The sequence below is a fragment of the Strongylocentrotus purpuratus genome, unplaced genomic scaffold (genome assembly GCF_000002235.5).
Source record: "Strongylocentrotus purpuratus isolate Spur 01 unplaced genomic scaffold, Spur_5.0 spur5_contig_858, whole genome shotgun sequence".
Lineage (NCBI taxonomy): Eukaryota > Metazoa > Echinodermata > Echinoidea > Camarodonta > Strongylocentrotidae > Strongylocentrotus > Strongylocentrotus purpuratus.
The window spans coordinates 2,926,714-2,940,692 of record NW_022145566.1 but is presented as its reverse complement, the minus strand read 5'-3'; the positions used below and the strand labels follow the sequence as shown (position 1 = coordinate 2,940,692).

At 34.3% G+C, this 13,979-nt stretch overlaps 1 protein-coding gene across 1 annotated transcript; it reads right to left on the bottom strand.

Moving 5' to 3' along the window:
* Window positions 1-3,057: 3,057 nt before the first annotated feature.
* On the bottom strand, window positions 3,058-12,041 carry LOC594098 (transmembrane protein 43). Its single transcript, XM_030997983.1, has 10 exons — window positions 11,921-12,041; window positions 10,675-10,860; window positions 10,176-10,310; window positions 9,125-9,248; window positions 8,644-8,713; window positions 7,384-7,573; window positions 6,787-6,864; window positions 5,826-5,927; window positions 5,125-5,242; window positions 3,058-4,500 (listed from the first exon to the last, which is right to left on the bottom strand). Exons 1-10 carry the CDS (start codon window positions 11,933-11,935, stop codon window positions 4,286-4,288), a joined length of 1,233 nt encoding a protein of 410 aa, XP_030853843.1. The 5' UTR covers window positions 11,936-12,041; the 3' UTR covers window positions 3,058-4,285.
* Window positions 12,042-13,979: the final 1,938 nt, after the last annotated feature.

The following is a 13,979-nucleotide window of genomic DNA, read 5'->3' as shown; positions in this document are numbered from 1 at the left end:
ATTATTGTAGTTGCACAAATCCTAATCACTGATAAAGTACTGTTCTGAATTCTCATTTTAATTGTAAATTTAAGATTTTATTAGTGTCATTACAAAATACATTAGCCATCAATCACCTCTTGCAACTTTCAGAAATGACCTTGTGCTATTAAAAATAAAGTAGCACACTTTACCCTTGGACCAGCTTTAATAATGCTATACCTAACCATGAAACTGCACAAGCCCTAGTCCTACATTTTTTGATGAAATAAAGCTAGGAGTAAAAGTCACTGAAGCAAGCATCAGATCACATGTAACACATCTGTGACAGACAATCATAGGCTATAAACATTTATACTGTATATCTCAACCAAATTTTTGCAGATTCAAAATATTCATAATTTTGTAGCATCATTTTTTCTTTGTTTACTATTTATGTGAAAACAATTGCGATTAGTCATGGAGTAGCCAGAAAACAGTGGCAAAGATGGTACACATATTGTTAATTTTCTTCGAGACAGAAATGGTAGAAATTGCTAGAAAATGACAAAGAACAAATATATATAGGACTTGGCTTTAGGCCACTTTGGTATCATACATGCAGAGATGCCAACTTCTTGACACACAAAAATAGAAAAAGGACACTATTTATAATTCATGATTTAAATATAAATATTCAATAAACTTATCTTTCATATATCAAAATAAACAGAAATCAATACTCTTCAGCAATTGGAATCATACTGTTAACGCATAGAGTGACCATAGCCATTTAATAATAAATGATTCTGAATGAAAATTGCAAAAATGTGGCATCTAGCCATTCAAATATTAAAGAGCATTTCCATTTTGTAGAGTCAAATTAAAACGATAAAAGAAGGGATCACAAGAAACAGAAATGAAAGGAGAGGTATTTGGACCATGCATATCAAAACAATGACGGAAGTCTCGAGACTACAGTTGACATCAATAGCTCAATCCTCATTGTTTTTTTGTTTTTTTCCACTGTTGAACAAGGATATCTTACAGATATGTTCATTAACATTTGAATGGCTATTTGCTCTATATTTTGCAATTTTCTTAATCAGACCTTCTAATAGTTGAATGCAATATGCCCATCCATGCATGAAAGTTCAAAACTTGAACTTAATTGATGTTGGTAGAATATCTATTTTCCTTCAATTTGATATATATTTTATTAATTTTAGTGACAGCTTACATGGACATTTTTAACATTAAAGAGTGTCCACTTTCTTTTTGTGTTGAGTGTACATTACAAGGTCTGACAGAGTAAAGCACGATGGAAATTAATTAGTTAAAATTCATGATTAATGAGAGGATGCCATATTATGTTTGAAAATATACCATAGATAAAAAAAGACATAATTATTTGTTAATACTGGTGCAATATAGCCATTACAGAGTATCCAAGCTCAGCATTTTATGTTACCAAAGTTAATAATGCACAAAGGCCATTGTATAAATTGAAACTCATTACCTTTGGTATTACAGTTATCATCAGCCTATAAGTTGTACAAATTGCACGCAAAAAAAGGGGGGGGGGGAGAAATAAAGCCCCTCCAAATTATATTCAAAATCTTTAAAAACAAAGTTCAGATTCTTAAAAAAAGAAAATTGTAAAAAAAACAAGGTGGGATGGATGGGGTTCTACATGTAACCTATAGCATTTCATTACTTCCAATATGTTAAGGTGTTAAGGCCGCAAGTCAAGAAAAAGTAGGTTTGAAACAAAATTATTATCACATGACATGATTTGATGGAGAATATATTACGAAGAATGATGTATGAGGGTCTTTACAAGTAATCAGTCGATATATGGAATTGGAAGAAAAAAAATGGATACTAGCCAAATATGTTTTAGACCAAATGTCAATAAACCATCCAGCCAACTGGCCAAGAACAGGATATTTCAACCATCTGATATCACTCAGCTTAAAATATTTCTTGCCAAAAAATATTCTTTCACACTGCGTCTCTTGCTTGAGTGACCAAAATATTATGTTCAATCATGAAAGCAAGAGAGACACATTTATCATGCCGCTTCAGGAAATTACCTCTCCCTCCTAAAACAATGAGTAAGGTTTCTTCTTTTGAAAAGTACCAACATGATGTGAATTCACAATTCACAATATGCATGCAATTATGCTATACTAGTAGACTGAAAAACTTCAAACTCAACTTTTAGAGTCCAGTTCCCAACTGACTAGATTTTTGAGTCATAACCAAAATATAAACCTTTTTCTCAGACAAATGAATTCTGTCACTTCCTTTCCAATTTCCTTGAAGGACAACCCCAGTTTTTTTTTTACTCTAAAACCAGAAATCTACCCTTTGTGGCTTTCCAAAAACGCATCGCCAATAGAGGGCACTGTACATATAAAGGAAGTAGTGAAAATGGTTTCTTATGTAGGCAGGGTTTTATGGTGGATATAGAGTCAAACCTGCTTTAGTGACCAACTGTCTGCAAAGACTACATTTTATGTTTCCCTTGAAAATGGTTTCTCATTGAAGCAGGTACTAAAGGATCCTGTCTATTAAGATCACATTTTTTTGGTTTCCCTTGAAAATGGTTTCTCATTGAAACATGTACTAAAGGAACCTGTCTACAAAGACCACCTGTCTACAACAAGCACATTTTTTGTTTCCCTTGAAAATGGGTTCTCATTGAAACATGTACTAAAGGAACCTGTCTACAAAGACCACCTGTCTACAACAAGCACAATTTTTGTTTCCCTTGAAAATGGTTTCTCATTGAAACATGAACTAAAGAAACCTGTCTACAAAGACCACCTGTCTACAACAAGCACATTTTTTGTTTCCCTTGAAAATGGGTTCTCATTGTAACATGTACTAAAGGAACCTGTCTACAAAGACCACTTTTTGTATTTCCCTTGGGCGGTCGCTATAGACAGGTTTGACTGTATGTGAACCTGGTAGTGAGATGTTAAATGATACATGTATCCTATACACAGAGTAATAAAAACAATTCTATAGGATATGGTGCTTTATAATGTTAGAATGATTAGAGGGGTTAATTGTAATTTAGAGGGGTTAATCTTTTTTTTTTAAAGAAAGAAGAAAAGAAATTAAAGAACAAGTAAAATCCCAATAAATCTTATTTATGAATTAATAAAAAAATTATTTCAATGAAAGTCGTCTTTAAACACAGTGTGCTCTACATTTACAGTGTAAAGTAGATTTTAGTCTTGGAATCATATGACAAAAACTTCCATACAGTAAAAAAAAAAATGTTTTCAAGGTTAGTGTACATGATTTTTTGCTACATATTAAACATTATACAGATTATTAGAGTAAGCTACCACCAATAACGTAACCACATGTGACACAGAGTCCATCACTTCCTCTAAGGCACTACACAACTTCCCATAGCTGCTTTGATGTCTAATGTACATAAAATACATTCTTATTTCACGTTTGAGGAGCAACATAATTTCAGACATACATTCTTTAGACCATGATAACATCTACATTAATGATAATAATAACAATAGTGGGTTTTTGTATAGCGCTGATATCTGTCATACTTGACACTCCTGGAACTCCGCAATTATTACCTCGGCTTTAGCATTGCTGCCATTACGGCGCTCTAGCATTTCAAAGAACTGAATTCCTGCCAGGTACCCATTTACATCACCTGGGTCGAGTGTGACAAATGTAGATTAATGTCTTGCCCAGGGACATTGTGACATAAGAGGTGGGACAGAAGCAACATCAAGTAACATTGATAATAAAAAGCTTGTGTTCTTAGATATCCTGATAGGATGTCTCTACCATTGCAAAAGAAATCTAAATTTCATCAAGCTTTCTTCAAGTTAGAATCGTTTTCTTTGAAAAATTACAAAAACATTGAACGACTTCCACTTCGACTGCAATTTGGACATGCCTAGCATTTTTGTTAATCTTAAAATACTGTCTATAAGAATATTTTTACTTTCCTTTCTTTAAATTATAACTCGGAAAAGAAAAAAAATTCCAGTAAAATCCCGGAAGAATGAACAATGCTATTCGACCATACTATAGTTAATTTGATAAACTTTATTGTTTGTTGTAATTTTGAATGGTTTAGAAGTTGTTAATTAATGTCTGATGTCTGTTTTTTTAATTTTTACCCTTATTCCTCTATATTAAACACACACAAATAAAATAACATCTCAGATTTCATTAGTATCCTAAAATTAAAATACCAAAAAATAAATATCCTATTAATATCCTAACATTTCTGAATACAAATCAATCTGAAAGTACAGAATGCAATTATTTGTACTCATAATCTCAAACTTTCATTTTGTGATTTTTTATGTCGGAAAAAAGCGATAATTCCTGGTAGTAGCGCTACAGTCATCATGATAAGAGCTTGCACTGGTCTGGTCATTAGGTAACATAAGGCAGCAAAGCTTAAAGCTAGTGAGAAGGAGATGCACAAGTTGAAGTTTATCAGACCAAATGATGCAATCTTTCGAAGGGGTGGTACCAGATCCACTACAAAGAGAAGAAAGGAAATTTAAAAAGAAATGTTTAACTAAACTGTATGGACTGTTTGATGCTAATTTGTTAAGTGTGATGTTAAACTGTAATATAATGTACGACAGGAGGGATTAAGAGTTTACACAATTTCCCCCTGTAATTATACTAGTTTTCTGAACAGACATTTGTCCATCCAAAACTTTCCCATCTTTTCTAAAATCATAACATTTCTCTTCATCATCTTTCCACATGTTTCTTGTTTTTATTCTCTCATCTTCCTTTAAAAAAAACATGTTCCTGCTTTTAATTCAGCTTGTAGACTATATTTGACTTGGAAATGCATCATACATATTCTCATCCTCCTAACCTTTTTGTTGCCCCTTTTTTGTTTTTCCCCTTCAAACAGCCGTGCAAACAAGATGCAAATCATAGCTAAAATCGTTTAAATATAAGCTTCTTTGAACAGAAAATTTAAATAGGAATATAATCATAAAGCCTGTATGTAGCCCATTGAAACCAAAGAAAAATACAATTCATATTCTCATGCTCTCAAATAAGTCTCTCACTCCATTTCTTTCCTTCCTTAAAAAAATAAATTGAAATCCTTTCTAACAAAAAGCAAATCATGTAAATACTCACTGATATAAAAAGTGATGAGTTTCATAAAACAGAAGCCTAAGAATATCATGAGCCATCCTCCAATCCTGAGAGACCATGTCAATGAGGTCTGCAGGTTCAGGTGACGAAGCAGCATTTCCTGCAGGCAATACAAACATCAGAAACATTTAATAAATAAGTTTCCCTCACTTGCATCCTGTTAAGGATTTCCTTCTTCTTTTACATTCTCAGTGTTAATGTTTTAATGCAAAGCTTGTGCCTCTATTCTCCTGAGTATTACAACAGGTAATTGACACTGTTAATGTTTTCAGGTTAAATTGGAAGTTAATTAAGATTTTGAAGTGATTATTGGTTACTTCATGAAAAAATCTTCTTTTACTTATTGTTTTGTTGTTGTTATCAATTTCGCATACCTGTAGGCACATACTGGAGACAGGAATTGCTATACTTGACACATTTCATTTGTGGGATGTTCCTTTTTATTGGGGGGGGGGGGGTATTTGTATTAAATCTGACTAATTTTATGTCATTGCCACCCACAATTTTTTTATCTCAGAACCTAAAAATATTTCTCAAATAATAAACACATCTCGATATTTGCTGTCACAGTTTTTTTTGCAATTTTAGACTATAAATATCATGATCAAATAAATATGCAAATGAAAGAGTTATAACATGAAATGAGGTGTAGGACTCTAGAATCGAACATCATATAGTCTTACCTCTGCAGACCATTTTCCCATCTGGACCATCTCTCTTGCTGTACCACTATTATCTACATAACTAGTCAGAATTCCTCCTGCCTGTTTGGCAATTATGCTCACCTGTGGAAGAAAAAAAGAAGAAAAAAAACATCTCAATAATCTGCACACCAGAGATCCAGAGAATGCAATGTAGATAGACATTACAAATACAAATGGATGATGCACCAAACAGATGGAGCTTACTTTAGCCAAAACTGATAATATATCCTCCCTTGGAATATTTGTTTTTCTAATGACTTTCCCTAATTTAGAAAATTTTGATGTGCTGAGGTAGTAAAACAGCATACAGGTAGCATATTGTTAAACAATTTATACATGGTTTTTTTTTAATTTGAATGGTCGTACTCCAAAAACACACATGGAAAAATGCTGCACTACTATGCACCCAGTGGACAACAACATTTGAATTGTGTGTTTCACACTCCACCACATTTGATATTCCCTGTATAGACAATACAAAATGTATTATATAGCCTTGGAACAGGGATCTTTAAAATGTATACACAGCCATATTAAACAACATTGCACATAGCTGTCAATTATAGAACTAATTTAGTTATCATAAACCTTTAGGCCATGACTTTGACAAGCCAATCGCCTGTCTGATTATCAAGATATTTATGATTGGAAATCGAAATAAAATTTTGCATTTTCCTAACAGTTTTCATAACACTACAATCTATTGGGGAAAACGAGTATGGTAAAACCGGTTTCTCAAAGATTTTTACTTTTTTGAGGCACTTCTTGATCATTTTGAAGCACAATTTTTTTAGGGCTTCAACACCTAATTATACCATATCAAAGACACTGATAACACGTATGGCCGTAAATCTCAGATTCAACATTGTTAAACGATGGCTGTCTTTAATATATCCTAACTGTAGAGATACATGATTGAGTGTAAAGGGGCTTGACTTACAGTAGCAGGGGGTCCTACGATGCTACTCTCCTGACCACTCACACCAGCATAGCTGAATGTTACTCTCACTTCTCCTATCTATACAAAACAAAGATAAAATGGAATTAATTTGGTAAAACTTGAAGCTAGCTGAGGTAGTTTCTACAGCATTTGCCAGGGAGATTAATAAACACACTCACTTTAAAATCATCAAACCCTGGCTTGTTTCAAGAAATCTGGAGGCATTTATCTCTTCAAATAGCTTTCCCTTCATTTCTCAGATTGAGAGACATATACATGGAAATAAATGTTTTGAAAAATAACCTTTAATTACTGCAGAGGTTAATAAATATGTAACATATTCATCTGCTTGTTCATGCATTTTCTCTCAAATATGTTTTTTTCCTTCTTTCTGTGTGTTTATGTTTAACTTTCTCCTATTATTGTTAGGAATACCAAATCCAACATCAATTGAAAAATTGAAATGATTCTTATTCTGCAATATAATTTCAATCAATGTTATTACCGGTAAGTCTTACCGGTATGCAGAAAAACAAATGACTGATAATAACATAAAGTAATCATAAGATTTCAAAACAAAAATATGATTTGACATACCATAGGTCTGTTGATATCTAATGAGAAGTGATAAAAGCCATTGTGCAGTTTAACGTTTGGATTGGAAGGTTGCTGCTGGGTGAAGTAAGGGTCAAAGTTTTCAATCTTTTCTTTCAAGGGCTCCTTTAACTGGAAGTTACCAATGTAAGCTCGGATGGCAACAAAGGTAGTGCCTTTGACAGACATTTCCCTGTGAAGAAAAATGAATCAAATAGCATAAATTCATATCGTGTTCATCATCCATGCAATGTAAAGCTTACAAAACTATTTGAATTCTGTAATAATTTCATTTCCATTTTGGACAAGCTATATGTAATACTATTTTGGACAAGCTATATGTAATACTATTTTGGACAAGCTATATGTAATACTATCAGCATATATCCCCTAGTAAAGACCATTCAAGGTACTTTACAGCTTTCACTGTGTGGATGTATCATATTTCAGTTAGGGATACAAAATCAAGATTTCAAGACCGATTGTGCTGGTAGGGAGCCAAGGTTACAGGTAACGCAAAGTTTTGAGAAATTTTGAAAATTGGCTGGAAAGTGATTCTCTAAAATTGTGATATATTTGGATGCCCATGTGGATGTATTATAATCACTAGAAAATTTAGACCATAAAACACTTGTGTTTTCGAGCAATTGAATATCAAAATTTATGGTAGCTGCGACCATGAAAATCTTGGAATATGCAGTTCTGATTTTAGTCAAAAGACATTGTTTTAAAGCGTAAGTAGTATCAATCTTGAGAGGGAGTTATACAATATAAAGAGTTTATTATTTATAATTTCATCACTTTAGACTTGATTTCAACTGCGACAAAGATCATTGAATATTGTAGGATCACATATGCTTCCAAAATGTTCATTTGAACCTAATTCATGACCCCATATCAAAACTTTGTATTACCTTTAACACAGTCTATCTCAATAAATACCTGTAGCTATAATACTAGTATCAGAATATAAAATAGGCCTAAAACTAAAACATAAAATACTACCACATAATACCGGAACAATTTGTAAAATCTATTTATTTTACAGCTCTAGAGATCACTACAGATAATTTAAAGATTAAAATCAATGAAACTCCTCGTCTCAAAATTGGATTCTTGAAATGCTTATTGTAACACAAGATGACAATGTAATTGATCAACATAAAAAATTGTTTTTTATCTTTAGAACAAAGGTGCATACATAAATATATTTACATTAAAAGTTCTTGAATGAAATGAACAAATCGCAACAAAAATACTCACTTTTTATTAACATGCCTGGCAGAATTTTCGAAAGTGTCACTGTCAATGATTTCTGACCTCCACTCTTTAGCTGCAAATAAAAAAAAATGGTGATGAAATTATGCTGTGAATTTCACATCATTAAAAAAAAAATATCTGATGGTTTCATTAACATAATATAAAGCTCAAGAGTCAATATTGATTATATTACAAATTTTATTTTTTACATATTAATGCAAAAAATATTAGGTACTATGATCTCTATTATTTTGCGTGAAAACTCCTTATTATTATAGCTCAAGGAAATGTAATTTGGAAAATTGGAAATTTGGGAGCTTTAAACAGTTCAAACATCCAACATTATGTGTAAACTAGTAGCATCACTGTAAATGCCTTTCAACTAAATGTTTTAATTGCTATTTAAAAAAACAGTCACACAACATACTTGACCACTATAAAGGTCAGTTCAGCTTGAACAGGCAACAGTTGAAGAATGACTCACTGTATGTATACTGGATATCTTCTCCTGGAGATTGTTTCCTATGTTCAACCCATTGGAACATCTGGACATGACGACGTAGCTTCACTGCTCTCACTGATATACCAAACTGGGAATCTACCAGGGGCTAGGAAAGCATAACACAGAATAATTTATTCAATTCAATCAAGGTTTACTAAAAACATGACTGGGAGTCACAGACTGCATTACAATTATGTTTTTAAAGGCTGTCTGTACTAGTGTGGACAGGAGGGATTAGACCACCCAGCGAGGTCACTGACGGGTGGCTATCTCATCAACTCAGCTCTCAATTAACATAAGAAAAAGAGGATCATGGGGGACCAACAGGCACCGATTAGTCATTGTTTTCTATATAGGGGGAGCAAGTAACTACAAGTAGTACAGTGGGGCTTTAAATGCAAGTAAAATTACAATATACATGTATATATAATTGCAACAATAAGAAAACATGTAAAACTGAATGTTAAAGATACATAAACTAGATTTATTGATAAAATTGTTTTTATAAAGCAATGAAAGACTGTTGTGAAAAGTATTATCATTGCATACAATTACTTCAAATAAATTTAAATGGTAAAACTCATTGTATTAATGTGTGTCATTTGATTAAATTCAGGTTTCTGAGACTATGGTGAATATAATGAATAAATTAAAGGCTCATATTACTACATTACTTTGAGTATAAGTTGGTTTAGCACCATGTATAAAGATATGATAGAGACTTTCATTGCACTGCTACCATCACTTGAAAGGACTAAACAAAAATCAGTTTGAAATCACCACTTCAACAAAATAATAATGATCAATATTTTCTTCATTTGCATTTGAAACATATTTTAAAATTCAATGTTAATCTATATGGGTGTGTGCATTACTATCCTTACAAAAATGAATCCTGAGATCTTCATCAGCTTTAAGAGGTAAAGCACTGCCAACTCCAAATCATCCTCCCCCCCCCCCCCTGAAGCAAAATACCATAAAGAAAATCAAAATACACTCCACAACTTTAATAGTCCCATAGAAAATATCTCACCTCTGTAGTCCGTAGCTTTCCTGTGACATGTATAAGCTTGTTGTTATTTTCTGTAAATATAACCTCACTGGATTCCAAGGGAATAATATTGCGCAAGCCATCATCCAATTGCCATGAGACATATGCAGCAAAACTCTGGGAAAGAAAACAAAAACAGCAAAATAAAATCAATTCCAAGCTGAAAGTCAGAGTAAAAGATGTTGAAATAATTGTTTAAAAAAAACAAAGTTAATTCAATTTTCTTCTTCCTGAGGTTGAATTGAACATATATCTATTCAAAAATGATGAGAAAAGCAGAGTCTTACAAATGAAACGATTGTTATTTTATTATCTTGCTCATTTCAGCTACATGATTTTAAGCTACTTGCATTCTCACTTATTCTCTATACTGAGCATATTGAATCTTTCACTTCTCTTTTATCAAGCTGTTTAATATTCTATGCATTTTGCACTCTTTATTTTTAAAACGTTGCTGATTCTCTCATTAAAATCAATTTACCTCATTGACTGTGATGCTGAATAGTCCAATGGCCACGAGACCAAGCCCTAGCATGGACCCTGTAAAGCTGTTGCTAACACGCTCTACAAATGTGGAGTCTCCTCTCTTGCTATAGGTGGACGGAAGTCTGGAACTACCAAGTCCTGGTAATCCACCAGCGTTATGCATGCCGGGATCATCTGGATACTACAGATATAAATCAATTTTTTAATCAATACTGAGTATTTCATGACTGCTAAAAAAATTAAAATTAAGCTGAAATCAATGTGCTTGTAAATGAAATAGAACTGATTTGCCACCAATTTACAACTTATTCGTATAAGAGTAGGGGAAACCCCGGTGTAGTGGTCCACCTGCACACACCCCCAGTATAGTACGATAATACTCTGTAAAGAGGTCTGTACTCAAAAGGAAGAAGAAGAAGAAGTAGTCAACCAAATAACTGATGTATCACAACGGACAATAGATTCTCCGTCACAAAAAAAACAGTTCCCATACACACATTTTAAATTTTTTTCTTCAACATTTTGAGCAGATTAAGTGCCATGCCACATTTAACACCTTAATTCTGCTGCCCAAAAAATGCTCACGCCTGGTGTTTATAAAAAGGAGCAGAAAAAAACAAGCAAACTTCTACAGTATATATTAACAGGTTTTGTGACGGGTCTAATTATCATCAAAAGCCACGATACCGATGCAGGCACTGAAAAAGGGTGTGGTTACACATATCACATGATTATTATATGTGTCAGGTGACCTCTCAATTTGTGTTTATTTTTCTTCATAGCATGCCTTATTACGTACAGGTATCTGGCCTGATCCCCTAGTGTAACGTTAAAAAAAATATGTTATGAAAAATATAAAACTTCTCCAAAAAAGTTCCAGTTCAAAATTCAAGAATTGATATGTTTTGTAAATTGCTGTTACTTGTTAGGACATTTTGCTCTCAAGTAACACCTTTCATGGATATGAGACCTATCCTGTTAATGATAAGGACGTCATGAATTAAAGGGCTTTGAAGTTAAACACTTCTCACATGCACATCTGACTTACACGACTCTCAAATGAGACTCGAGGAGGAGTCGACAGCGGAATGCCCTACATAAAAATATACGAATGGGACTGAAGACCGTTACATGTACAGACATCTACAATTATTATAATGAACGAAAGGTACACATGAGCTCTTTATCAAGTAATTACAAAGGCAAAATATAAAGCATGGCCGTCTGTTCGATATACTTACTTTTGAGCGATACATTTTCTTGTAAGACACAAAAATTGTCGTCAGTGTCAACGCCAAATGAAAGCAAAAAGGAACTGAAACGTCAACAGCATTAGGGTGTGGTCAAGGAGAAAATAAGAAAATAAAATTCATGCTTGAATATAATAATTGCCTCTTGTACAACTTTACTCAACTACTAAAACAACGACAAGTATGATGAAATATATATTTGCATAATAAACATGTATTAATATATATATATTTTACCCAAACTTTCAGATTAGCATATAGACTGTGGATCTAAACTCTACCTGACTTAGATGCGTGGCAGGTGACTATGGAAAAGTGGGAGATGGTCGGAGGTGGGCCGGGGGGGGGGGGGCACTTAAGAGAAAGTTCATCTTTATGAAACGGTGAGCTTTTCCCCTATTATTTCTTCCCAGCTCCTTTCTTGTTTAACGTTTCATTTTTACATTGATACAAAATAGTTCTAGCAAGGAATGTCACTAGAACTTGTTGACAGGTCTAGGTTTTGGAAAACAGACAGTCTGCAAAATTGTTGTTATATTTCAAGCAACAGAGGATATATGCCTACATAATTTATCTGAGGCAGAATATATTCATTGGCTATAGGGTCTTCATGCACTAGCTCTCCGTGTAGCAACAACCCTGGCCATAGCGCCTTCAAGTTGTCTACAAGCTGAATAAGGAAAAAATCACCACTCCCCCCCCCCCCTCTCATCTGTGACATAACTTTTTTTTTAACGTCTTAATTATAGAGAAAACAATGGACAGAATAGCTCTCACCTTCTTCAATGTTGGAAAAAATTGAAAGGTTAAAAAAAAAAGCATACAATCAATTTTTGTGATCATTGAGAGTTTCGCTATATAGGAAATAAAAATAATTTCCGATTTGAGTTTTGAAAATGCAAGAATCAATAATGAACGATCGTTTTGATCACTCGGAAATATTTGCTGAAAATTTGGTTAACAATTACTGCGGCCCGCACGTCTCATGGCTATATGGGGCCGGTATGCATGTCCATGGGTAGTATCATGTGGAGCATTGTTTTAAAATCTATTATCAGTGGCGGATTCAGGGGGCACAGGGGGCACAGGGGGCACGTGCCCCCCCCCCCCCCCGGTAAAAAAAAAGGAGAAAAGGGAGGGAAAAGAAAAAGGAGAGGGAACGAAAGGAAAGGGAAGAGAGCTGAAGAAGAAGAAAAGGGAGAGGAGAAAACTGGAGGGTGAAAGGAAGAAAGGGGAAGAGAGGGGAAAGAAAAGACGAAAAAGAAGAAATGGGGAAAGACGGAGGAGAGAATAAGGGAAAAGGAGAATAATAAGAAGGGAAAATAAAGAAAGGGGGATGATATAAGGTGTTTTGTTTACCGCGAAAGGTGCAGGGGGCACGCAATTTTGCAGGGTGCATAATATGGGGTCCCTCTTGCCTGGCGTGTAGTCACCCCCCCCCCCCCCAAAAAAAAAAGCACATGCAAGAAGAACCACAAAAAGAGATGGAAAAAATGAAAGAGAGAGAGAGGTGCGAGCAGGCGCGTAGCCACGGGGGGCACGGGGGGCACGTGCCCCCCCTAAAATTTCCAGGATCGGTTAAAATTTTGTAGACCCCTTTTTTTGACCTCGATCGATTACATGTATGTGCCCCCCCAAACATCAAACTCTGGCTACGCGCCTGGGTGCGAGAGCATGAGGAATTGCATTTATTTAAAAAGAATAATGGGATAACAACCAGGGGCGTCGCTAAAGGGGGTGCTGCAGCCCCCCCCCCCACCTGTCATATATTGTCGGTAAAATTGCGCTGCTGTCGTGAAAAATGAGAAAAGGGGGAGGGGAAAATGATAGGGAAAGGGAAAGAAAAGAAAAAAGAAAAAGAAAAGAAAGGAAATTAGAGAAGAGAAGAAAGAAAGAGAAAAAAGAAAAAGAGAAAGGAGAGGAAACAAAAGAAACGGGGGATGAAAAAGAGGAGAGAGATTGGGTCGCACTAAATTAAAAAAATGATCAAGGTGTTACCATTTTACAATACTTGGTAAGGAGTGCACTTTTGTGAAATACTTGTTTAGGG